At 46.4% G+C, this 26,969-nt stretch overlaps 1 protein-coding gene across 1 annotated transcript in view; it reads right to left on the bottom strand.

Moving 5' to 3' along the window:
• The window catches only part of SPAG17 (sperm associated antigen 17), a 354,514-nt gene that overhangs the window by 300,050 nt on the left and 27,495 nt on the right, over window positions 1-26,969 (bottom strand). Inside the window, exons 2-3 of the mRNA XM_090053742.1 lie at window positions 18,760-18,900; window positions 16,764-16,823 (exon numbers count right to left, since the gene is read on the bottom strand). Coding sequence (XP_089909868.1) covers window positions 16,764-16,823; window positions 18,760-18,900 — 201 coding nt within the window. The remainder of the gene's footprint in view (window positions 1-16,763; window positions 16,824-18,759; window positions 18,901-26,969) is intronic.

Genomic DNA, 26,969 nt, shown 5'->3' with positions numbered 1-26,969 from the left:
TCCTAACTGTGAAGTAGTTCTTACGGATGTCTAATCTAAACCTACTCTCCAACAACTTGTGGCCATTATTCCTTGTTACGCCAGGGGGTGCTAGGGGAAACAAAGTCTCACCCAAACCCTTCTGGTCCCCCCTACTGAGTTTATAGACTGTCACCAGGTCAAAAACAGAGTGTCAATTTAAAAACGTTGTAAGTGACATTTGTCTCAACTCAGAGTCATAAGTCAAGGACTGCTTGCACCGACAAAGTTGATGAATCCCTCGTGTAGTAATTCAAAGTGTCATGGTATGCATAGACACTGCAATTAGGGCTTCACACAATGATGTAAGTTCATTTCTGCTAGCAAAACCTATACTGTGCCCTCTTCTTACCCCTTCAGGTTTGCCATGCCAGTAAATGGTATAGTCCTTCTCCTTTATGAAGCCTATGTCTGTGAGCTGGGTTTCTGGAAGAACTGCAGTAGCAATTCAGAAACATGCTAGCTTAGAGGAGAGGAGGGAAGGAGAGGAGCAGGAAGGGGGCTCCAACAACAGCCAGCAGGGAAGGGGAGACAATGGGAAAGGAGGCTGTGCAGATCCAGGTGGGTGCAGGGAAGAGGGAGGCGAAGTGGGTGGTCACACTGGAGGCTGTTGTCAGGTCCAGGCAGCAGGGAAGGAAGGAAGGGAGGGAAGCAGGGAGGGAAGGTGGTGGTGGGGGTCATAGTGGCAGTGCCCCCCCCCGACAACAGCTGGCAGGGAGGGAGAGGCAGCAGGTAGGAAGTGAGCGGGGAGATGGGGGGAAGACCTACTGCAAGGTGGAGGCAGGCAGGGGGAGAGAGCCCCTGCACTGGAGGCAGGAGGTGGCAGCAGCAGAGGGAATCCTTACACAGCCAGCCCCAGAGGTCAGCAGGGGACAAATGGGTGCCATGTAAACACACCCTGAAATCTGTCATTCTTGGCGGTCAATTAGTTAGCAGGTGGTGAGTACAGAGTAGGTCTCAAATGGATAGCATAAGCAAATGTTAAAATCGTTTTTGTTCACCAGATGTAGGCAGGGCTTTGAGGGGGATGTGAAAGTAACAGTCAGGCCTACTCCAATGTGCCAACTTATTTCCTATTTCAAAGCAAAGCAATTACTTGTACGGGGAAAGGGAAAATGATATGTAGAATAATGGAAAGATCCCATTTTCTTTTCTCCTGCCTGCTGACTCCTTGTGTCAGGCAAAATGCAGCCTGGACTACTTTACTTTCAACTGCCGGCTCATGGCCCATTTGCTGTGGACGCCAATCCAGATCCCTGTCTTTTGACAGCTGGCTCCTGACTCCTAAATTTGGATTGATGACTGCCTGCATCCTGATTCCTTACAGCTACAAATGCCTGTTCTGGACCCCCTGGCTAGTGACCAATCTAGCTCCTTGCTTCTTGTTCCTGACCTTCCAACTGGTGGCCCTATTGCAAAGACCTCCCACATCTCAGTCCCTCAAGCTTCATAACTTGCCAGCTCCCAGTTTGCTGACTTCTGACTCTAGCCTGTACCTTGTCTTTTTCTGACCTTGTCCAGGGCAGGACATCCAGGACTGTGTATGATTCTTATTTTTTTTAACATGCTCAACTAGAATCTCCAGTGTGAGAGCTGTATCTCAAAATCACCTGAAATGGAAATACAAAACTCAGGGAGTAAAGCTTTATTTTCTTGGGTTGTGCCCCTCTGGGGTCAAGACCAAACACCCATGCTTCAGTCATTCCCTGACACTTCAGCAGCCTCTGTAAAGAGCGAACGCAGAACTACAAATTCTTCCCATGAACACTGAAGGTATGCCTCAGCTGTGTTCTCTGCACCATGGTGACATGCCTGCCCCCTCCCTCCCCCCAGATTCCTCTGCAGTATTTGAGGGCTTAGAATAATATTGCTTTGGTGCAGGGGTACCTACCCACCCCTTCCTTCTCCCTTCCCCAAGGACCTCAATGTGGCACGAGTCCTTCAGTAAGTGTAAATCCTCATCTATTTTAGTACTGAAGAGTTCCCATCCCTGAAATGAGACCTTTAAATATTATCTGAAGTTCTTTAGGGATTCTTGAAGAGTGGAGCCATAAATAAGTCCTCAGAACAACTTGGGTCACCATAGATCTGGAGATTCTATCCACAGCATAAAGGGCTGCTGAAGAGAAGCATGTGCCACAATCTGATCTTCCATGAGCATATTAAATTCTAGTCTTCTCCAAAGAAAGCCTACTAAGAATTCAGCTGGCACGTCCCAAATCTAATAATCCTGTATTTGCCAACAGACTTTGGCATTTGTGACACTTATTTGGAGGCTTGACACTGAATAATTTTTCCATTAAATTTAAATAAAATTAGTTACTTGTCATTTGGTGTTACATGGTATTGGCTCTGATGGGATTTCTTATTCATGGCCATAACCACCAGTGAACCTGGCATTGACTGCACATAAAATTATTTCAGTCGTGGGAAGGAATTTAATAATGACGCTGTGCTCTCTTTTATGTTGATGCCAGAGGCATCTGTCTTGCTGGAGCGAATTAGCTGTCCCAAAACATCTATCTTGCAGGACATCCAGGACTGTGTATGATTTTTATTTTTTGAACCTCCTCAACTAGAATCTCCAGTGTGACAGTTGCATCTCAAAATCACCTGAAATGGTAATAGAAGGCTTAGGGAGTGAAGCTTTATTTTTGGGATGATGAGGATCTATAAGCCAAGGCATGAGGTCCTTTGGAATCCTCATCAGAGCCATGAACGACTTGTAGTAGGTCCTGGAGCAAGCTGATGTATTTGTAAAGCCCCCCAATGAGATGGAAAAAGGATTCTAGGCTGAGAAAGAAATCAGACATTAATGTTCTTTCATGATGTAACCTAATAAGACCAGAAGGACATGCAGGAGCTGGAGGAAAGATGCCTGAAATCAGTGTAAAGCTACACCTAAGCTTAGAGCAAACTGGCATAACTTTCCAACTGTCTTCAGAGCTTGAGGAAGGAACATCCAATCTTGCTGAGGAGATGCTGTACCAACTGGTATGCTATAAGCACCTTCAGAATGGGCTGGACTAAGACCTACTTAGCAGTAGTTTTGGGGCAATTGTCATTTACCAAGTGAGGCACTTTCACAATTAAGAGAGTTCAATATCAAAGAGACCAGTATGTTTTACTCACTTTGAGGACTGAGTATACTGTCTGAAGTACAAAATCTTGAACAATATTTAGTAAATCCTTAACTAAAGTTTCATCAAAGTGTTTTTTTCCTTCTGGCTCACTGAAACGTGGTGGGACCCAACACATGACTGGGCAGTGAATATCAAGGGCTATAGGCTGTACAGAAGGGATAGGACAGGGAGGAAAGGTGGGGGCATGGTGCTCTACATTAAGGAGGAATACACATCCTCATCAATTAGCAAAGAATCAGAGGAGAGGCACTCTGAAGTACTCTGGGTTAGAATACAAGGCAGTCAAGGGGAAACAGTGGGGGTTTACTACAGACCACCCAACCAAGGGGAAGAGCTAGACCAGGAATTCTTAAGTCAGCTCAAGGAGGTAGTTAGGTTAAAGGATGTGGTCATCATGGGTGACCTGAACTTTCCAGACATCTGCCAGGAAGAGCAGGCAGCCAGGTCTGACCGCTCACGTACGTTCCTAGCCAGAATGCAGGACCTCCATCTAACGCAGGAGTGCACAGCCCCACCAGGGGGGACGCTTTGTTGGACCTGGTGCTGGCCGCTGGCGATGGCCTGGTGAGGGGGCTGCGGGTGCTCAACCATGTGGGCGACAGCGACCATCGCCTGCTGGAATTCACCATCCAGCGCATGGTGGCAAAGGCCTACAGCAAGGCAGCAGTCCTAGATTTCAGGAGGGCAGACTTCAATGAGCTAAGGAGAATAGTCAGGGAAGCACTGAGGTCCCAGAGGGGAGGGGAGCCAGGTGTCCAAGAAGAGTGGTCGCTCCTTAAGGACACGATCCTCCAAGCCCAAAGGGAAGTAATCCCAACACGGATCAAAGGGGGCAGGAGGGCGCAAAAGCCCCCATGGCTCACCAAAAGCATCCAAGAATGTCTCCTAGCTAAAAGGGAGGTGCACACCCAATGGAAGGGAGGGGCCATCACCAGGGAGGATTCTATTGCAGTTGCTCGGGGATGCAGGAGGGCAGTCAGGAAGGCCAAAGCGGAGATGGAACTGGGACTAGCTTCCCGGATCAAGGACAACAAGAAGCCCTTTTTTAAATACATAGGGGGCAAAAAGAAGGTTCCGGATAACATAGGGCCACTGCAAGACACGCTAGGAAATTTGGTCGTCACACCAGACAACAAAGCTAACTTATTTAACGACTTATTTGCCTCCATTTTCCTGAGCAGGGACTGGAACAGCCACCCCCCCTCTGGGTCCCTCTTAGACCCCAGGGGAGGTGCACCTAGGCCAAGGGTTAGTGAGGAACTGGTTGGGGAACTTCTGGAGGGACTGGATGTATTCAAATCAGCTGGTCCGGACGATCTCCACCCTGGAGTACTGAGGGAATTAGCTGAGGTCATTGCGAGACCCCGGCATGGCTTTACAAGCACTCGTGGTGCTCTGGTGTGGTGCCAGAGGACTGAAAGAGGGCCAATGTGGTTCCCATCTTCAAAAAGGGCAGGAAGGAGGACCTGGGAAACTATACGCCAGTTAGTCTTACCTCAATCCTGGGTAAATTTTTTGAGAGAATTATTCTGGCACATGTCTACAAGGGGCCAGCAGGGGAGATTATGCTTAGGGGCAACCAACACGGGTTCCTGTCAGACCAACCTGGTTGCCTTCTATGACCAGATCACCAAATCCTTAGATGCAGGGGTAGCAGTAGACATAGTCTTCCTGGACTTTAGGAAGGCCTTCGACACTGTCTTTTACCCCATTCTCATTAAGAAACTGGGGGACTGTGGTGTCGACACCTACACAGTCAAATGGGTCGCCAACTGGCTGGAGGGCCGCACCCAGACAGTGGTAGTGGATGGGTCATTTTCAGCCTGGAGGGATGTGGACAATGGGGTTCTGCAGGGCTCAGTCCTTGGGCCTGCACTGTTCAACATCTTCATCAGTGACTTGGACGAGGGGGTAAAAAGCACCCTGTTCAAATTTGCTGATGACACTAAGATATGAGGGGATGTGGGCATGCTAGATGGGAGGAATAGACTACAATCAGACCTAGACAGGTTACAGGGGTGGGAGGATGAGAATGGGAGTGCAAGGTGATGCACCTGGGGAAGAAGAACCAGCACCATACCTACAGGCTGGGGAACTCCCTTCTTGTCAGTACAGAGGCAGAAAAGGATCTTGGAGTCATCATTGATGCCAAGATGAACATGGGCTGGCAGCGTGGGGATGCAGTCAGGAAGGCCAACTGCACCTTGTCATGCATCCACAGATGCACCTCAAGCAGATCCAAGGAGGTGATACTCCCCCTCTATGCAGCACTGATCAGGCCACAGCTGGAGTACTGCATTCAGTTCTGGGCACCGCACTTCAGAAGGGATGTGGACAACAGAGAGGGTCCAGAGGAGGGCCACTCGCATGATCAAGGGGCAGCAGGGAAGGCCCTACGAGGAGAGGCTATGGGACCTGAACCTATTCAGCCTCCCGAAGAGAAGGCTGAGGGGGGGATCTAGTGGCCTGTTACAGACTAGTCAGGGGGGACCAGCAGGCATTGCGGGAGTCCCTGTTCCCTCAAGCACTACCAGGAGTGACTAGGAATAACAGTCACAAGCTGGCAGAGGGTAGATTTAGGCTAGATATCAGGAGGCGCTACTTCACGGTTAGGGCGGCTAGGATCTGGAACCAACTTCCAAGAGAAGTGGTGCTGGCTCCTACCCTGGGGGTCTTTAAGAGGAAGCTAGATGAACACCTTGCTGGGGTCGTTTGACTCCAGTACTCTTTCCTGCCATGGCAGGGGGTCGGACTTGATGATCTGCTCAGGTCCCTTCCGACCCTACTAACTATGAAACTTGAAAACACCAGGCAAATTGCATGCTGTCTGCAGTAAGTCATATGTGTTTCTTTGCAAGCGCTAATAATGTTCTCTGGCAGGGACAACAGGATCTTTGAGCTCTACATGCACAAAATAGATTTCTTTCCTGACACTTCCAAGGCAAAATATAATATTTAAGCTATTCAGGACTTCTAAATAGTAGTAAAATACAACCGTAAACCAGCTTGAATGGAGAAAATGAATTCAACTTTGCCAGAAAAATAAAAGAGTTTATAGTAGTCTTCCTTTAAAAGACTAAAGATTTATTTGAAGTCTTTGGGGTGGAGGAACCTATAGTGCAGATCCAGGGGAGAGGTGCCTGGCACCCTGGCCTCTGGCAGCACCACTGCGGGTGCAGCCTCTGTAGCGAGGCCGGCAGGCTAGGGGCTTGCCTGAAGGTGGGGGTGGGCACTGTCCAGCCTGCTCCCCTTCCTCCCCCATGGGGCCAGGGCCAGCAGGGCCCATGTGTGGAGCTGGCTCAGCTACAGGCAGCTCCCAGTCAGGGGCTGCATGGTGTCCAGGTGAGAAGCAGGCAGCAGCCCAGGTGAGGAGCCAGATTGCTAGGGGACCTGGCTCAGGAGCAGGGCCAGGGGACCCTGGATGCTGCAGTTGGTGCTGGACCTCATCCCAAGCCAACTGGAGGGCTTAGCATTAGGCCCCATCAGAGAGGCACAGTGCCCAGGGGCCAGGCACCTGGAAGCACAGGTCCCAGGAGTCAGGCCAGAGGTCTGGAGGCCAGTCTGGGCCAGCTACATAGATGACCATCAGGGCCAGGCAAAGGTGACCATCAGGGCCACGATGGTGCCATCACCCAGTGGTCCTCCTCTATTGCCTCCACTGCTCAGGTCACCACAGTCGCCTGCCACTCCTGGGCCTTAAGCATCCTCTCAAGGAGGGCAATGTGCTTGTCCTTGAGGGTGAGGAGCCTGTCTCAGAAGGCATTATCCTCCTGGTCCCTCTCTCACCCCAGGTACTGGGCTCACCAGGCCCGCACAGTTGAAAACTTGGCATAGGGCCCTCAACTTAGATGGTGCCTCAGGCAAGCCTGTGCTTCCCCTCAATAAGCACCACTGTCTGGAAATGTACCTTTGCCTAGACCAGGGATTTTCAACCAGGGGTACGTGTACCCCTGGGGGTACTTGGGGTGGCCTCAGGGGGTACTTGGCAGTGGGCGCTGCCATGCGAGAAGCACTTCTGCCAGCAGCACTCTCACCTTTACACTGCTGGCATGCTCATTGATCGGCTGTTGTTCATTGGTTGCTGTCTAGCCACCGGGGCACTCCTGCCTTCTTGACTGGCCACTGTGGGTACACTGACCCAAAAAGGTTGAAAAACCTGGGCCTAGACTATGAGTCCCTGAGCCCTGCAGCCAGGGAAAAGATCGCTACTACCATTGATGAGTTTCTCTGCACGTGACACACCCCTGGCTGCCTAACTGGAAGGCCACTGACCACTCAAAGTTATGAACTGCCTCCTGCCTCTCTCCAAGTTGTGGTGGGAAAGTCCAGTGGGGACCTCGGCTAGGCCGGGCAGGAAGGGAAGAGGCCCTTTCTTGACTGTGCAGGGCCCCTGACTCCAAAGATGTAGCCCAGGGGCGGGTGGGTGAGCTGGAGTGTACACAGCACCCTCTTCCCCGCAACCCTCCTCCCCGTAAAGATCTTACCAGATGGGCACAGCCAGCAGTCCTGGCACTCTGACTCTGTTCCTGGTGGTGGCGAGGTGGTGTGGCTTCCTGCAGTGTCCTGAGGGGCAGTGGCACAACATCTGACCTGGGGCAGTGGTCCCCTCCAGGGATGAGCTGGAGCTGCTTGTCACAGGACCCATCCCCATCCTGACCTGCTTATTAGGGTTGCATGGCTGGAGTTCATGAAGCAGGTGTTGGGCCAGGCTGCCTGTGCTGCCAGCTGAGGCCAGGAGTGGGGATTGCACTGGATCCTGCTGCAGGTGCCCCAAGGGGCTCTCACCTGGAGACTCCTTGTCAGCACTGTCTTGCTGCACTAGGTCCGACATCCCATCTGTGCTGGAGTGCACATGACAGTGCTCAACAGGGTCCCTTGTGGCCAGGATGCAGTCCAGCTGCCACATGAGCACATGGTCCTGTTGGCAGTCTCATTCCACAGGTTGTCGTCCATGAAATGGACCCATTGGGCTCACAGGGCCTTGATCTTGCCACCCAGACTGCTCATGGCTGCACTTTCACATCTGGGTCACCAGATGTAGGCGTTTGCCTGGGTGCCCAGGGCAAACTGCCACTGCACATCTGCCTTATCCAAGACTGCTATGATGTCACTAGTCTCTTACTCTGTCCAGTTGAGGCCCTGGACTATTTCCACTGTCAGGGATGTTGCCATCCCAGGTGCTGCCAGGGGCTTCAGGGGCTCAGGCAGGGACTCTGGGTGTCATCTGGGCTTACCATATGCTCACAGCAGAGGGACACACTACACAGGGGCCAGGCAGTTGGAGGTATGGGCCCTGGAGTTCAGGCCAGAGGTCTGGAGGCCAGCCTGGAACAGCTACAGAGGTGTTGCTGCCATGTGGCTGAAGGAACTTCCAGTCACATGGCTCTGGCCCAGGCAGGAGGCTGGTCCCCTGCTGGTGTGGCTGAGTGAGAGCAAATTTGGACCTACAGGTACTAGCAAACTATGCAGTAGACTTAGTGCCTCTAGAAACTTGCTGAAAATTCAGTGCTAAGAAGGGTGGGTAAAATGTTCTGTAAGGGACAAACAGATAATAAGATGGGATGGGATGCTATCTTCCCAGTGCCAAAACATAAGATATAACTCTTAAGTTCAGACAAGCTTCTGACATGAATGGGAAGGGATCCCCTGCCAATGGTACATGTGGGCACTAACAACACTGTTCAAAGGAAACTTCACAGACTAAAGATAATTTTGGGGAACCTGGAAGGGTTCTGAAAGAGAAGTGCATCCAAGCAATTTTCTAGGAGAATTTCAGAAGATTTCAGAAGTAAGTTGCTGGCTAGATAAGTGGTCTAAAGGTAGAGGGGAATTTATAGAATGTTAGGCCACCTTCCATGATCGCAGAGGGGAATGTAAAGTTTGGATGGCCTTCATATAAATAAAAAGAAAATCAGTCTTCCCAAAGACAGGTTCATTAGGTAGGAAATTAGTTACTTTAGTAAAACTAATAGAGAAGATGAAGGGTAGTGAGCACAAAATAAAGAAGTTGAAAACAAAATTAATTAAGATTCACAAGGACACAAAAAAGATTCTTTAATCCTCTATATGCTGATGCTAGAAGCCTGTGTATATTATTACAGAAACTGGATTTGCTCATTTATGACCAAAAATTCAGCCCAGCTATTATTATTGACACATGGGAGGAACATTTACATGACTGGATTGTTAAAAATCAAGGGTTATATCCTGTTTAGGAATAACTGTAAGCATAAGTGACCTTCTATACAAAACATGGCACTGTCTCTTTCTAAATCACAAAAATTGAGATATGAAGGATCCCGAATATTTATGGCTTAGTTTTCTAACAGACAAACCAAAAAATGGGGCACCAACTGGTGTCTTCCAAAAATACCAATTTTACAAAGCTAAAAGGAATTATGAGCCAAATCAGCTCGGAAAAAGAATTTAAAACAGAAAAACATGAGTAATTTGGAGCTTTCAAAGGACATTTTGTTTGATGTCCAGGAGGCCACAGTCTCTCAAATCAAAAGAGAAGGTAATCCTGGTAAGAATCAATGAACCTGGCTTTGAGACAAAGTGAAAGCATATAGTATTATAAAAAACATATTTAACAAATTGAAGAAATCAGAAACTAGAAACTGGAAACATTTTTAAGGGCTGCTAAGAACAGAAACAAATCTATGACAAGCAAAGTTAAGGTAAAAAACAATGAGTTTTCAAGTAAACTAGGGACAGAGTTTTAAAAATATTAATGGTACAATGCTAGGTGAAAACAGTAGAATGATCAATGATGATGCAGAAACGTGTTGGCTCTCAGATGGATTCTGAGAACCAAGAAAGGTCTGAAGAGGCAGCTCCACCAAATTAAATACAACATAAGAATATCTACATTTTTAATAGTAAATTCAATAGGAAAAGGCAAAAGAGATACAAATGACCAAAACAGTACAGATAAGGTGTATCAAACAATTAAAATGTATAAAATGCACATTTATCTCAAGGCATATCGATATTTGAAAGCAAGGTAATCTTAAAATTTCTAAGCCCTAAAGTCTTAAAAAGCCCATAACACAGGGGTTGGCAACGTTTTTAGCTGGAGTGTCAAAAACACCCTGACCTCCTCCCATACCTCGACTTTGCATGCCAGAAGCAGATGGCAGGGGACCTGGGAGGGGTCTGATTCTTGTTGCTGATGATGGGTGTATGCGCACCTTCAGAATGGCAGGGGAGGGGCCTAGTTTGTGCTGTCCCAGCTCCCTCCCCATCATGTGCCCCAAGGCTTGTGTGCAGCCACCACTGCCATGGAACCAGTGCCAGGGCTCTGGACCCTGGTGCAGCTGTTTGCTGTCTGCCTGCTTCCTGTGCTGCCCCAGTAGGACGGCCACTGATGCATCCCCAGAATACAGGATATTCCCTTGGGTAGGAATGGGGCCCCCTCGGCCAATCAGCAGCAAGGGGTGAGGCCACTACAAAAAGGCCACCTCCCTCCCTCCTTCCTTGGCTGTGCACCACCCTAGCTTTTGGTACACTCAATAGAATTGTGAGGACATGTGATTGACACATATTTCCTTCCAACAATTAACTTAAAAACAGGAATATGTCCCAGGCCCATATCTGGCCATGCACCTCGAGGCTGCAGCCAGCCCAGGCTCTGGGCAGCTGCTGCTGGCCTTGGAACCTGGGCTGCTTACAGCAGGGATTGCAGACTCCCAGCTGCCTGCTTCAAGCAGTGTGGGCTCCATGGCTGGTAGCAGCTGCCCAGAGCCCAGTCCGACTGCGGTGTGCCGAGCAAAATGGCCTCATGTGCTATTCTCTGGTGCACAGGCTGGGGGCTGCTGACCCCTGCTGTAACAGGTGCCTATCCTCTTAGAGAAAGGACCTTCCTACAAAGGTTTCAAAACCCAGTCTCTACATAGCACTTGGAAGTGAGCAATTCACAGGTACACTTGGAAGTGGGCAATTCAGCAAGAACCGTAGTTCAAGACTGAAGACCAAAAACTCCAAAGTGAATCCAGGTTTTGTACTTTATAGTTTGACTAAAATTTTAAAAAACAAAACTTACTAAGTTAGTTTTAAAAAAAAGATTACAGAGTTCCTAATAGGTACTACTCTAATTAATATTAATATATTTGTGGCAGTGTAACTTTGCCTGCTCCAGCCCTTGAAGTGACAAGCACCCAACCAGCAGGTGCCTGATTAGGGTGGCTATTTTAAAATTAAGATCAGCCAGGCAGAGTTGGCAGTGTGTTGCTTGCAGCTGAGGGAACAACATCACCCAGCTGAGCTAAGGCTCACAACATCCTGGAGGTAAGAGCAGGAGCTATGGGGATGGCTTGGAGGCTTCTGGTCCTGGGCATGACCTAGAACTCTACCCTGCCAAGGTAGGGAAGCCTGGTGGGACTGCTGGTGATGCAACAGCCCCACTCAAATGCCAGGACTGTGAACCTCCATGATGAAAGGTGACTCAGGGTGCCTTAATAACCCCAGCCCCCACAACTGGGTGGGTAACCCTATAGTAGGGCCCAAGAAGGCAGACCCATGTAAGAGAGTGTCGGCTAGTTGCTCAGAAGTCTGACTTGAGGCACCCTCAACTGGTCAATGCTGGGGCCAGGACCAGAAGGGTCAAAAGGGCCAGGAGCCCATTGCGAGGGATGCCCAGAGGCGGGGGCCTGGGGTTCTGACTGGCCTTGGAGGTAAGGCCAGGCCTTGCATGGTGAAAGGTCCCAGGGGGGCCATGCCTGAGAGGGAGAAGAGTGCAGGGAGTTTGGCAGCTGAGAATGAGCGTGGAGTAGGCTGCTTAATGGAAGGAATGTAGTTGGGGTCCAGACTAGAGCGTTACGGGGCCCAGTTTGGGGCTGGAGACTTTAAGAACTGAGATGCCATCTGTGAGGCGTGGACTATAGTGTATGGGAGGTTCAGAGCTGTGGGCAGTGCCCCCTGGCATCAGGGCATGTAATGGGCAACCTCCCACATTATACCACCAGTAAAGGGAACAGCAAAGTCGTGGCAGATGAGACAGGGTGGACTGCACTGCAGACAGGTGGGTGGCCCGACACGAGACTCAGCCCCAAACGTGCCCCCGTCACAATATTCTTATTCCCTATTCAAGTCTTATTCCCTATATAAGCATCATCTTCTGTAAAATTAGCCTTGTCTATCATCAAATTGCTAAGCATACTCAAGATGACCTCATAACTTCTAGTTTTTGTTTCATCCATTTTACTTAAGCTTTCTAAAATATTTAACACCTTTCAGCCTTCTCTTGCTCCAGCATTTCCTCTGCCTGTTCTCCTCTTACCCAAACCATAGTTCAAGCAGATACATGTAATTACTATGATTAAAACAGCTTAAGGCCTCTATAGCCTACAAAACACCCTAAGTATTAAATAAATATTTCAGTTCTGTATCTGGGAAAAAGCTACATGTGGTCATATATGATGATGATCATGAAATATATTCTATTCCAAGAGAAACCATGGACACTCATCCAGCTGCAGGCCCTAGATGTAGGTAATCAGGGCACTGGCAGAGTCATCCCCAGTGTCCTCACAAAGAAAGCCCCACAGGCCTTTATAAACGGAGACCAGACAGCAGACAACTTTCTGAGCAACTAACCACTTGTCTGCATTTCCTGACCTGTCTGAGACCTTGCTTGCCTGTTGCTCTTGCCTAGATCCTACCTGAACCTTGCTTAGACTAACGCTCTGCTTTGACCCTTGCTTAAATTCCTACCTGCACTCTTGCCTAGTCTGAGCCTGTATATCACTTCTACCTGGATCCCTGCCTGTTTCTGCTCCCACACTATGTGTGCTTGCTACCATCATGGATTACTCTGTTCTTACTTTCTCTGCCTTTGTGTGCTCCTGGCTTGAACCTCCTGGTACAACCAACAACTTGCTTTGACCTGATTTCATTGCAATTCCCATCTTGATTTCTTGGACTTGGACTGAACTCAGCACTCTCCACATAACTCCTGTTTTAACCCAACCCCTTGTACTGACTGCCCCAAACTTAATCCACCCTAACAGGAGGACGTTAAACAGCAGCTACTAGAACTACATTTTTTTTAAATCAGCAGGTGGGATATGCTGCATCCAGGAGTTTTAGAAGAGCTGGCCAAGATGCTCTCTGGTCTGTTAGTGATGACTTTTTAATAAATTTTGGAACACTGGAGACATTCCAAGGAACAGGAAAAAAGTTAATATTACCAGTATATTAAAAAGCAGAAATGGAACTACCTGGATAATTATAGGTCTGGCAACCTGACACTAACCCTTGTGTAAAACAGTAGAATTGCTAATATGAGAGTTAATTAATACTACATTAAAAATATGTAAATGTAATTAAACACCAACCAAGGTGATTTTATGAAAAGTAGATTTTATTATGCTACCTAGATATCTCTGATGAAATAGCAAGTTTGGTTGATGATGGTAATAGCATAAATGTAATAGGTTTCTCTAAGACTTTGAAGTAGGTACCACATTACATTCAGATTAAGAAACAAGAATGATATAAGATTAGTAAGGAACATATTAAAAGGTTTAAAAACTGACAAGTCTCAAAATATAATTGTAAAAAAATGAATCCTCATTAAATGGATGTTTTTTTATTCAAGTTTCACAAGGACCAGTTCTTGACCCTATGCTATATTTATCAGTGTCATGAAAAAAAAAATCGTCATGGAGCTATCTGATCTGGCCAGCTGACTTGGGGCTTTGGTGGCATTTATTTGGGGGCTTCAACAGTGGTCACTTTCCTTGTGCTGCTACATGGAGAAGTTGTAGTAGCAGCTGGATCCTAGTGCCTGCTCACCCACCTTTGACCTGAACTGGGTCATTCTGCCCCACAGCCTAAAAAGATTGCAGTCTCTCTCAAGATTAAACCACAAGTGTGGAAAACTTACAGGGATTATTTCTGCCATTGAATAATACATTTGTTCCCAAGAAGGTAAAATCCTCATTTCAGGTCAAAACTGCATACCTCTGCTGCGCATTGTGAATTCACTCTGAACTTTTTTTATCATGATTATCAATGAAAATGTTGAATGCAGACGTAGACACCCATAGTGAATACTGAAGAGCAAAACTCTGCCAAGAGAGGAAGAATCTTTATGCTTGTCATAGTGTGATCAGTCCTTTAGTTTGCAACAGCCATGTCAGAAAAGGTCAAGGCAGGTATTTTATATTCTTTGTTTAAAGAAGTGTCTTTGAAGAATACTCTACTCAGCACTAGTGAGACTGCAGCTGGAGTACTGAGTCCAGTTCTGGGCACCACATTTTAACAAGGACATTGACAAGCTTGAGAGAGTCCAAAGAAGAGCCACCCATATAATCAGAGTCTAAAAAGGCAAGCCATATGAGGAAAGGCTGAGGGATCTGGGATGCTTCAGCCTGAGGAAAAGAAGGCTGAGAGGGGACCTGGTAGCAGCTTACCACTGCACTAGGGGAGTACATCAAGGGCTTGGTGAGCAACTGTTCACCAGGGCGCCTGAGGGGAAAACCAGGAATAATGGCCACAAACTCCTAAAAGACTGATTCAGGCTCAACATTAGAAATAACTTCTTCATAGTCAGGGTGTCTAGGCTGTGGAAAAAGTTTCCTCCAGAGGTGGTGTAATCACCTATCCTGGAAATCTTCAAGAGGAGACTAGATAGTCACCTCGCTGGGGTCACTTGACCCCCAGTTATCTTTCCTGCTTGGTGCAGGGGGCTGGGCTCAATGATCTTCCAAGGTCCCTTCTGGCCTTATGCAGCAGGGCAGTAGGGTGCCTGCTACTGATAGCAGTAATATGGGCTCAGCTGCCACTCACCAGGGCAGCGCAGGTGTGGGTTGCTGAGACAACCAGTTGGGTCAGCTGACCAGAAGGGGGAAGGGCCTGGCCTTTATAAACAGACAGGCTGAGGCTGGAAGGCCAGTTCCCCTCTGGCAGCCTAAGAAGCAGGAATCCTGCTGGAGCAAGTAGGGTGGGCATAGTAAGGAAGTCGGATGGCCTGAGCAGTGTTGGCACGATGATATGGGGTGGAGAGAACCCTGACAGGGATATGGACAAAGGATAACCAGGTTGGCTTAAGGTTTATGTTATAGCCAGGGGCTTTGCGTTTTCTGTTTTGGTTGTGATATAAGACCGGAGGACCGGGCGAGGCTGTAGGGGTTGGAGGAGGCCTCATAGGAGCTCCCTAGCAGTGGGGGGGTTCCCAGCGCTGGAGAGAGTGCTGTGTTTTGGGGTGTCCCAACCCCGGCCCCAGTGTGGGTAGTTAATTGGGAGGAGCCCAGTGTGGGCATAGGCAAGAAGCCCAATGGGCGTACGATCTGAGGAAGGGGTCTGGGGGGCCAGGTAAGGCTGAGGCCACCTGAGCCCTGATTACGGGAGTTGTGAGTAAGGCCCTGGTTGGGGGTGAGAGCGCGGGGCACAGGCCCTGGTTGGGGGCAACGGTATAAGGGCGAGGCCCCAGTGTGGGCTACGAGAGCACGGGAGACAAGCCCCGGTGCAGTGAGGGAAGCAAGGGAGCACCCGTGAGGGTGCAGGTGGGCAATTGGACAGAGCCCTGGTACAGCAAGGCGCCATGCCAAGGAGGGCAGGAAGGCAGCCTTCCTTTAATGATATTTACCAGCAAGACGTGGTGGGCGAGACAGAGGGTGTGTTCGAGCCCTGATTTGGCACGTTAGGTAGAGGTGCTAGGGGAGGTCACGGCACCCCTAAGGCTGCCCTGCCACACCCTACAACCTATGAATCTATAAATACAGTAAGCAGCTAATGAGACACAGCATTAACACCTGGAATTTAATAAGTATGCACACCACCAGAAAACTGTTATTAGTAATTAAATATAGGTATCATGCAAAGCTCCTCTGTAGGGCCAAACTTTAAAATCCTTCTGTCAAAATCCCCAAAAGGCTCTAGGATCCCAAAAGCATAAAATAAGTTTACTGGGAAAGGTTAATTGCATAAAATTCAGAGTCATGATAATAGGACGTTTTCAGATAGTATTCTAGCATTACTGAAAAACAGACTGTAATTAAAAAAAACCCTGTTATAAAATCCATCAAAACCAGAGTGACACAAAAAAATAATTACTCAGTAGTGAGCTAAAATGCAAACTTTAAGCAACTTTCTAATTGCAGGATTTTATAGACTTTCTCTTCAAATATACCCCAATGGGTCAACCAAGTTAGAATTTTATATCAAGTAGCTGTCATAGGGATACTCCAGTATGAATACTGTTTCTAGAGGTCTGTTCTTTCTCTGGTGTAGAAGGGTTAAGCATGTCAATTACCATGAATGTCCAAAAGAACAAACTTCAGCTCTTTAATATGAGCCTACCACCAAAATACATGTACAGAATATATCATGAACATGATAATAAAATCAGTGTCCCAAAAGATAACTTGCTCCTCATATACTCCTTTTTTCCTTTCTGCACAAATATTTTAGTGAACTCCTGATTAAGGTGCAACAGAACAGAAAGGAAGCAACTTCAGCATCTTGGCACCACAGGTGTTTTTTATCAGCTATAACCGACTGGGTAGGAGTTTTTTTGGCTTGCCTATGCAAAACAACTAATTAGGTATATACAACTCAAAAAAGTAATGTTGACTGCAAAAAAATGATTTAACCTACCTCATAATACATAGGCACATCTTTGGTCTTTTTTCCCTTTTGATTTCCCGCTTCCAGGATCTGTAAGATAAACAAAGTGTGCTACTATGAATAACGGATTTGTTGATTTCAACAAACATAAGATATTTATTTAAATAAAGTTTTTCTTGAGTATTCTTTGAATGCCTAAAAGTGAGATTAGACTCTATCAGCATTTTCTAAGGGTTGTAGTAAAACTCTATTACTTATGTAACCCGGGCAGTACTCCAAGAGGTACCCCCTCTCCACTTGAAGGGATCAAAGCAGGTGCACAAGCGCTGTGGGAGGTGTAGGGACTCTCCTCCCCTATAGAGCAGAGCCAGACCACCAATGGGGACTTAACCATATACCTTTTAATACTGGGAACATAACAGGCATAAATCAGAGGGTATAGTGGATGCTACAATGCCCCAAGGGGGCAGGATTCAACAAAAGGTTAGACATTTACAATCATTGACAAAAACAGGCTTAACAAAATATAAAACACAAACAGCACAACAAAGAATATGGGTTGATGAAATATAAAAAGGCACAAGATGCAAAATGTCAAGTGACAAGGAAACATAGGGCCTTAGTACCTGGAGGGGGAGAAAGGGGGGGGAGAAACACAATGGCCCCTTTCCACTGCAAGAAGATTTGCTTCTTGTTATCTCACTCACCTCAAGTCACCTCTGCTGGGACTTAATACCCAGATCTCCCACATGGTAGGCAAGAATGCTGCCACACAGCCACCACTAGTAGCACTGCTCCAGCCTGCTAGGGGTCTTGACCTTCCCAGAGCCCCGGCTTCACGTTGAGCTGCCTGGCCTCTGACTGGAGGAGCTGGAAGCAGAGCTGGGAACCCCTCAGGTTGCTGCTCAGATCCTTCCTGGAGCTGGGGAGCCTCTCCTGCTGGCTGCAGCCTCTCCCAGGGGATCCTGGAGCCCAGTGGGGGGCCTCTCCTGTCAGTCGCATGCAACACTGCTGAGGGTCCCACTGCTGCCTGCAGGTCCTGCTCTTTCAGGCTCTTCCAGGGCACTGCTCCTGCCTCACTGGCTCAACTCTGTGAAGCCCCTTCCTCATTGTCCCTCTCCTGAGTCAGCCCACACTGCCCCTTTTATCCCCCTCCAGGTAACCCAAGGGGCCAATCGGGATACAGGGGGGTGAGTCTCTGGGGCCTGATTGGTACGGAAAAGGAATCCCAAGTCCTCCAATCATCTTTTGCCCTTTCAAAAACCCTGGCCTAGGTCACTGCCAGCCAGCCTGTCACATCTATACATTTAAACCTTGTCTGGACAAAGACCTGGACTACACTGAAGTGGGTGCATCTACACAAGATGTTTATTGAAGATTTTCATAATTAGTTCTGCTCTAAACATCTCATCATCTACACATGCAGTGATATTAGGACAAAGTAAACTAATTAATTCTGCTGTAGGTTAGTACTTATAAAAACTCTGCTGTAGGTTACTACTATGGTGGAGTTTTTTTTTACTCCTCAACAACACACCTGGAGATGCTGACAGGGATCGCTGGGGCACAAGCGTGCTTTAGTGTGGGGCTGCCTGCTGGCTAGCCCTATACTGAAGTACCCTCATGCCCCACCCAGCCCTTCTTCAGCACGCTGAGCTGAGTTGAAGCAGCCCTGGGCTGGCGGGGTTACCCCCTGGGCCTTCTGCCAGGCGGGTGTGCTCCCACCTGACTCAATATGTTGTGGTCCTGGGCACATGTTTGAACATGGAGCTCTGGAGCAATAAGCTCCAGTGATAGGCACTGGAGTTTATTGCTGTGCATTAATTGCATGTTTAAACATGCTGACTGACATGCTTTGCACTTGCTTACCTATTCTCTTTTTTTCCTTAACTTCTATGTGAATGAACGTATTTAATGATTATTTAAATTGTCCATGCATTTTATATTAATATGCAGTAAGAGCTTCTTCAAAGAAGAAAAACCTTCTAATTTTCAAGAGCGTTTAATAAGACGATGTATTAAATACCTGTTCAAAAATTCCTTCCCATGATACCACACTGAAGAGCTTCCGCTGTGGTACCTGCACAGCAAGAGACAGTGCCTTTGTATGGATTTCATCCTCAGTTTTGTTCTCCACAACAAAAGCAATGTTGGGCTTCCAATCATCCTGTTAATTTTCCAAAATAAAAAAAATAAGTGCATTAAAACACTCTTAAATTCATGATTTAAGAAACAGCCAGCAGAACAAGACGGCCCCACTACTAAAGACAGCTTATGAAGTCTAAACATCACACTGATTATTGCTTTGAAATAAAGGAAATAAAAGTGAAGTCTAAACTCCAACATCGTAATTATTTGCTACCATCAGGTGGCAGTATTATGCTGTGTAAAAACACAACACAACTTAGCAGCAGCATGTAACTTTTCCTTTCTTGGCCAATGCTGCATAAGTACAATAGGGATGGAGTAACATTTAAAATGACACTTGCAGAAACATTGGTCTTTAACCTGAATATTTCAGAAGTACAAAACATAATTTCCCAAAATGTATAGCTCTAAAGATTTTCAAAACAAAAAAAAATGTGCATAAGTGATCTTTCTGTTTCTTATCCAGACTATCTAGAGTCCAGGGTTGTCCAGCCTATTTGGGTTGGCAGGTCAGATCAAGATGGAGGGGCTTTTTGTGGGCTGGATGACCTACTTCTGACAACAAGAGTGAGCAGCGCCAGTGTTACCTGTCCTGTGCTCATTCTGATACCATCACTGGCCCCACTGCCAAAAGCTGTCCCCAACAGGGATCCTGACTTAGAAATTTGGCAATAGGGCTAAAATACCAGCTTATGACCATCCTAACTACCAAATTACAAATGTGTGCATGAATTTCCTAGAAGACTTCAGACTGATATGATATGAAATAAAAGGAAAATAAAAATAGGTAATACCCTGAGTTTATTCCTTTACGATCTCTGAAAAAATGAGAGTTTTAGACTGTAATGGAGAAGCTGCCTAGACAACTCTTTTTCTCTTGAGCTTCTTTTCCTTCAACCCCTTTGTGGAATCTTTGTCCCCTGCCAGGTCCCTTTCACTGGCTGGGCCCATATTCCCCAGCAACTCCATGCCCATTTCCAGAGTTCCTGGCATAAAAGATAGCAGCTTGGCCAATAACAACAAATAAAAAGATGCTTAATATTTCTTATTGTAAAAAATTCAAGAGAACTCTTTAAAAAGAGGCCTAACTCCACCATGATTTGCAGCAAGACTTTGAAATTCAGCAGAGGAACTGCTCTAGGATAAAGAGGTACCTTTCTGATGTCATGAAAATCAGTTCAAATGTAGGCATTTTTGCTATTTCCACATTATCCTCAGAGTACTTTGACAGTATACAAAAAAATCCTCAGTATTTTATACTGCAGCACATGCCCCACGCTGGTGTCACATTTCATACACTCAAAACTGCAGACAGAACATGGACAAAATGGATTCTCCTCTTTCTTGAAAGATACTTTGACCTAGGAAAATGTATACTGCATTAAGTAACTTGCCTCAATGATCTCAAGAACTCACTTCTACTGATTGTTTCTAATAATTCTTAAATAATTACAATACTGTTTTTTTAAATAGTGTGTCATATCCTACTAACTGTAGTGCAAACAAATATAACAACAGATATAATTATACCAATAGACAATTATACTGTTATAGCTATTCCAATATAACTGTTACATATGTTAATCCAGTAACACTGGTATAGAAGCAAACAGATGTTACAGTTAAAATCAAAACAACTGATGCAGTCTCTCAAGAGGCAAATCCTCTCTTCTTTTTAAAAACAAATTCAAGTTACCTCTGTCCACAGCCTAATTTACACAAATTAGAAGATGGACACAGATCATTCTTTATGGCAAACAAGTCCAAATCCCATAATCCTAATTATATTTCATATCAGAAAAAGCCCATCAAATCTTTATTGTTTGACTACGTCAGGGATAGGCAACCCCTGGCACAGGAGCCAAGTGTGGCACACAAAGGCATTTTGCTTGGCATGTGCACCTCATGGTGGACAGTGGGGAAGAGGCAAGGGCTGTACTGCCACAACATGGGTTGGACTCCTTGTGGTTCCCCCACCATCCACCCCTGGCATGCCAACATCTTACAAATACAGGTTGTGAGTATATTTAGCACTCTGGCCAAAAACACTGCCAACTCCTGGACTATGTTTTCTGTATCACAAGGCTGCTCATTTTCTGTCTCAAGGCGCATCACACGTGTGTTACCTCTCAGCTCCATGTTCTTGGGGAACCCTGACACAGGACTTAGGGAGAGAACAGCAAACTCAAGATTCAAAACCACAATCAGGAGATCTCTAAGCTAGCAGCTACAGTTAAAAATGCAGGCCATCACTCCTGGTGGGAGGTTTTGTTTGGATGGAGTCCCAATGCAACAGGACTTTTAAATGTCATGCTTCACCCCATTGTAGTAATTATTAGTTTTCACATTATACTAGTGATTGGTCTGATGCTACTAGTTTGCTGGATCCAGAGACTGATGCGACGATTGCAATGGACAGAAGATCAAAACCAGTACCAGGGAGCAAAGATGTGATGGGGATACTTGCTCAACACAAGCACTCCATCAATGGGGGGGAAGTGTTACCTCACAGCTCCATGTTCTTGGGGAACCCTGACACAGGATGCAGACTGTCTGACTCACAAAGAATCCCCCCCACACTCCTCTACCTAAACAGAAATTGATTAAGATGCAGTGACAGACACAGCTAAATCCCTCCAGATAAGGGTGACAAGAGTGAAACAACTGCCCTAGGTCTCATTTGCACCTGAGATGGAACCAGATGACCATTCATTTACATGAGAGATGGAGAACAGAAAGCCTGAAGCAGAGACCACAGTGAATTCTGGGATCAGCGAAGCAGGGGAGCACTGCATGATGGGGAATTGGTGCTCCAAATGCTAATCAACCCACACACCCAGCTCAGCATTTATCAGACCAGTTCTAATTTGGATTTACAAAGGACTTCCTCCCCCCCCCACACACACACACCCCTCTAAGCAGAAGTAAGTTTAATGGGCATCTCAGGCTGTACATTCCCCAGTCCCACTACAGGAGGCCTATGTAAACTTAATTGGCTACAACTCGGTTGCCGGGTTAGGGAATGCTGAGGCAATACACCGAGTTGGGGTTATGGGCAACATTTGAACAATGGTACAGGGTTCATCACAGCGTCCAGCCCGTTGGAGCCCTGTCCACAAGGGTTGTCACACTTTTCCTGGGACAACTGGTGGAAGTCCTCTCCACAAAAGGTTATGAACAGTCCAATAATTGCCTTAAGCCTGTTAAAAGACTATAATAAGATCTGGAAAAGTCATGCTTAGCTGAGGCTTGTTCACAACAAGTAAAAATCCAAAACCCTGATGCTGCAATCTATTGTTTCTGAAGACACCAGGAGATATCCCATCAGTATATCTGCTATCCATAGGAATGTCAAGCTGGCTCCCAAGTAGGTGTTTCCCGAGTATCAATTTCCTGAGATGTTCCAACCAGATAACACCTTGTCAGTAGAAAAGACAATTTGATTTACACTATTGAGAATGCTTGAAAGAAGCTGAACTAAGGGTACAAAAATTTGTAAAAAGCAGCAGTGTGTGTGCTGACACCACTAGCTTCCTTCTGGAGAGGCTGAAGGAGGCAGATCATCTCCCTTCAAGGATCGTGCTGAGAACTTTAACCTGTCAGCTTTGCAACCTGAGTGCCTTGGACTGGTGAGATTCCAGCTCTCTCTCTCTTTTCTCTTCTCTCTCTCTAAGCATAGATTTCTGAACCTGAACTGTATAATTAAGCTTGAGCTAAGTTTCCCCAAATACTTAGTGAAACCAGGGTATACTGTGATTGTTTGTTTGTTTTTCCTTTGCATGTTTATTACTGCTACTGCCATTGTATATTTCATATACTTAGTAATAAATAACTTTTATAGTCAAACTGGTAGTAACTGGGTATATTTTTCCTTCACTACTTCTCCTTCCCCACTTGCTCTGCAGCAACGCTTCTTTTACCTAAGCTAAAGATCCCTGTGAAGACCAAAAGTACTGTGGGGTCTGCTCATCAAGAGGCTAAAAGATTGGGATGTGCTGAATTTGAAACACATAAGGGGATCAGCTTGTACAGGCTGATTGACCCAGTTTGGCTCAGACATGCCCTAATGAACTGAATGCTGGCCCATGAGGGTGTCATCTGGACACCCAGCTGGATTCAGAGGTATTCTGTTTAACTGTGTGCTTCTGTCTGACTGTAGTTATTGTTGCTCTGATGAACTGATTCTTGGCATATGAGGGTGTCAGCCTGCCCATGCTGATCAACCCGGCCAGGTCAGGCATGTCACGTTAATCTGTGTGTGTTTGTGTGTATGACTGATTTGGGGACTGGAGGAACCCAGCCCCACTGAACTGAGTCCTACAAGATAGCTCCATTGGGGGTGAGGGCTTGCAGAAGGGAGAGATTCAGCTCTGTATAGAAACACAAGTAACACAAGCAGCACATTAATAGAATTACCAAGATCCTAGCCCTAATAAATGAGCACATCCCAAAAGTAGCAGGCAAATCTGGTAACACGCGTGCTTTACTGCATATTAATCTATTATGTAGATAAGTTGCGTTATTATAAAGCATTGTTAGCTAGTACCTGTATCTGTCAGTACTAGCAAACAGCATTTTACATTAATCTACTGTGCAGTAATTGCTGCGCACATGTAGATGGTGATGATTTACTGAGCATTAGATTAGTCTAATGCATAGTAAAGCACACATGTAGATGCTTTAGAAGTCAACAAGGAACAGTTCTACTGTGCTCTTGACACAGCCCTGACTGCCTCTGCCAAGGAAGACAAGCTCATCCTCATGGGTGACTTTAACACAAGAGTTGGGTGACACTCTGAGCTCTGTAGTGGCACCACTGGGAAAGAGGGGGTGGGGAAAGTCAACTCCAATAGTATCCTCCTCCTCAGCAAATGTGCACAGCATGACTAACTCATCAGGAACACCATCTTCAGACAGACTGACAAATATAAGATCACTTGGAAACATCCACGCTCCAATCACTGTCACCTTCTTGACTATATTATTTTCCGAGCATGTGATCATACTGAAGCCCATATCACCTGAGCCCTGAGAGATGCCAATGACTGCTGACAGACCACCATTGAGGCAGATCAATCATGGACATGCAGCTTGCACCAAAACACTGTTGGAATGCAAAAGAGATTTAATATTAGGATTGTGGGCTTAACTCTGAGACAGGTAGGTGAGAAACTGGCTTCATAATAGAACCCAGAGAGTTGTAGTGAATAGATCTGTGTAGTAATCCCGGTGAGAAGTGGGCAGGGGTGTCCCACAGGGATGAGTGTTCTGTCTAGTACTTTTCAACATCTTTATTAACGATTTGGATATGGCGGTGAAGAGCTCACTGGCCAGCCTGCAGTGCCTTCACAACAAAACAGATGTTACCAAAACTGGCATCACTGACTTCCAGTACACTGATAACTGTTATCCTCATGCTTGCTGAAACCAATCTGCAGTCCACCCTTGACTTTTTCTCAGGTGCCTATCACAGTGTGGAACTCTCCGTTAACATTTGGAAGACCAAGATGCTCCATCAGCCTGCCCCAGCACAACCTGCCCCCTTCCCCTCACAAATTACCATTGGTGGAGAACCCCTGGAAAATGTTAAGCATTTCCCATACCTCGGCCATTACCTCTTCCAGTCAGTCAGTTTTAATGTCATAGTTAAATATAGGATTTTCTGTGCCAGTGTATCCTTTGGAAAGCTGCTTTGCTATGTCTTTGCTGACCTAAGATATGCAGATGGAAACTAAGATCCTGGTCTACAACGCAGTGGTTATCCCCACACTCCTCTACAGGTGTGAGACATGAGTAATATATCAAAGCCATCTTAAACACCTGGAATGGTTTCATCAGTGTTGCCTCAGGAAGATACTTCGCATTAGATGGGAAGACAACTGCACAATTGTCAGGATCCTCTCTGCAGCTAACATAACCAGCACTGAGGCAAAGATCATGAAACATCAATCCCACTGGGCTGGACACTGTACACGAATGGCTGACACGCAACTCCCAAATCAAGTCCTCTTTTCTTATGTAGGAGTAATTGGCTTACTTGACTAGAAAAACAGACAAAGACCAGAAGTGCTGATACTGTTTCATTCAGTTAAATGTTCTGAGATAAGAAATCCTGCATGCCTTGGGTTATCCTTAGGTTATCTTGATATCTTGCCCTGTGCACAGATAGTTTGTATAAGTAAACTTCCTAAATTTCTGTGTAATTTACTATTGTTTTGTTTTTCCAAGGTGTATTTTTTTATCTCTTTCTCTGTCTTAAGTATAAATACGCTTGTAAACTTAGAGAGTCTGAGAAATCCTTTGAAACAGACAAGTGGGTGATTCCCCTTGCTGTATGGACTTCTCCCTGTGATCACAGTATAGCCTTAAATAAAGAAAAGCTGGCTCTGTCAGTTCTGATTGAACCACAATGCAAAGTTTGATTTCTTCCACAAGCTGGTGCCATGACTTGGATAGAGATGCCTAGAGTGATCAGTTGGGACACAGACATCTCTTCACTGAAGCCCTGGTGCCAAACAAGGTAAGAGACCTTTTGAAATCTCTACTGGGGCTTTTCAGTGAGAGGCTGTCTCTATGTCTTCCTGATTCACTGCTTGAGGCTCACTCTATCTGAACTTTTTTTTCTGCCAGAACTGTCAGACCCACTGTGTAAGCAGTAACTGTGAGTAGAGTCAAGGTTAAGAGTTATGGTTAAGAGTTAAGACTCTGTGTTGCTGTTGTCAATGAAAGTATTTCCCCGTATGAATTGAGTTAAGTTCTGTAAAGAACTATGAGGTCTTTCTGAGGCCAGAAGTAGAAACCTTGTGCAGCCGCCCCGAAGACAACAGATTTGTTCTGTGTGCTTTTTGAAAGCAAGGGTGCAAGGTGGAAACTCTTAGGGTGTGAGTGTTTTCCATAATAAGTGTTGACCAAGGTTGAGACTAAAGAAATGCTCTTGAACCTTGTGCCTCAATGTAGAAATCCTCTTGTGTGAACTGAGAGTATGAATTGAGAAATATGAGCCACGGGCCAGGTCTGAGACTAAGGTTGGGTTCAGGCGCCCCAAGGCTGTCTGGAAGGGCAGTTTTGAATGCAAGGAGGCCCAGCTGGAACGATGTGACCCAGTGGACAGGTTTACCCTTTCCCCACCCTCATAATGAGCCGTGTCTAACTGTGAGTAACTGCATTGTGTGCTGTTATTGCCGTGGAGTTTTGTCTTTGGACATTAGCCACAGCATCTCTGTGCCACTAGCAAATCTCACAACCTGACCGGACACCCTGAATAAGCTGTTCCTTTATGAAAGACCTGCATGAATTGAGTTTAAGGATATGGGGAGTGGAGAGTCTAAAAGACATACCAGCTCTGCCAAAAGGGACTCCAGCATTGTACATGTATACACACTATGGCCATAAAAGTTGTAAGTTTCTAGACAAATGGAATTGGTATACCAGAGATGATTTTAGCTGGCAGTTTCCCTGGAGGGAAAATTTGATTTAAGTGAAATTGTTCATCTCCACAGAGACCTTGAGTGAAGAGTTAGTAATATACCACAGACTCAGTGGGACACATTTTTTTGATTGGTATAAAGAAGCTTCCAAAAGATGTAAAAATAAATAAATAAATAAAAGAAAAATGAAGTTCGGAGTCTTAAGGACTCCCAAGAGAAACTGAAATCTTACTGTTGCAGGGCACTTGCGCGCCCTGCTCCTAGTGAGAGGTACAGACTTAAGGGGGAAGGGGTGTAGCAGAGCACTAAGGTGCTCGCTACTAGCAAAAGTAACAAGGACCCAGCTGCCAATCTGCAGGGCAGTGCAGGTGGAAGTTGCTAGGGCAACTGATTGGGTCAGCTGACCGCCAGGGGGCAGGGCCTGGCTTTCATAAGCAGCCAGGCCAAGGCCAGAGGTCAGTTCCATCTGACTGCCTGAGGAGTAGGAGCTCTGCTACAGAGCTGAGCTGGAACTCTACAGCAGAGCAGAGCAGAGCAGAGCAGAGCAGAGCAGAGCTGAGTGGCCTTACCACCTGAGCGTCGGTATGAGGGAAAGGGGTGGAGAGAATCCTGACTGGGAAGCACAAAAAATAGCCAACGTGGCATGCAGTTTGTTACAGCC

This window comes from Crocodylus siamensis, chromosome 1 (genome assembly GCF_052110815.1).
Source record: "Crocodylus siamensis isolate JL-2025a chromosome 1, ASM5211081v1, whole genome shotgun sequence".
Lineage (NCBI taxonomy): Eukaryota > Metazoa > Chordata > Crocodylia > Crocodylidae > Crocodylus > Crocodylus siamensis.
The sequence above is the reverse complement of the archived record's forward strand: the minus strand, read 5'-3'. Positions and strand labels throughout refer to the sequence as shown.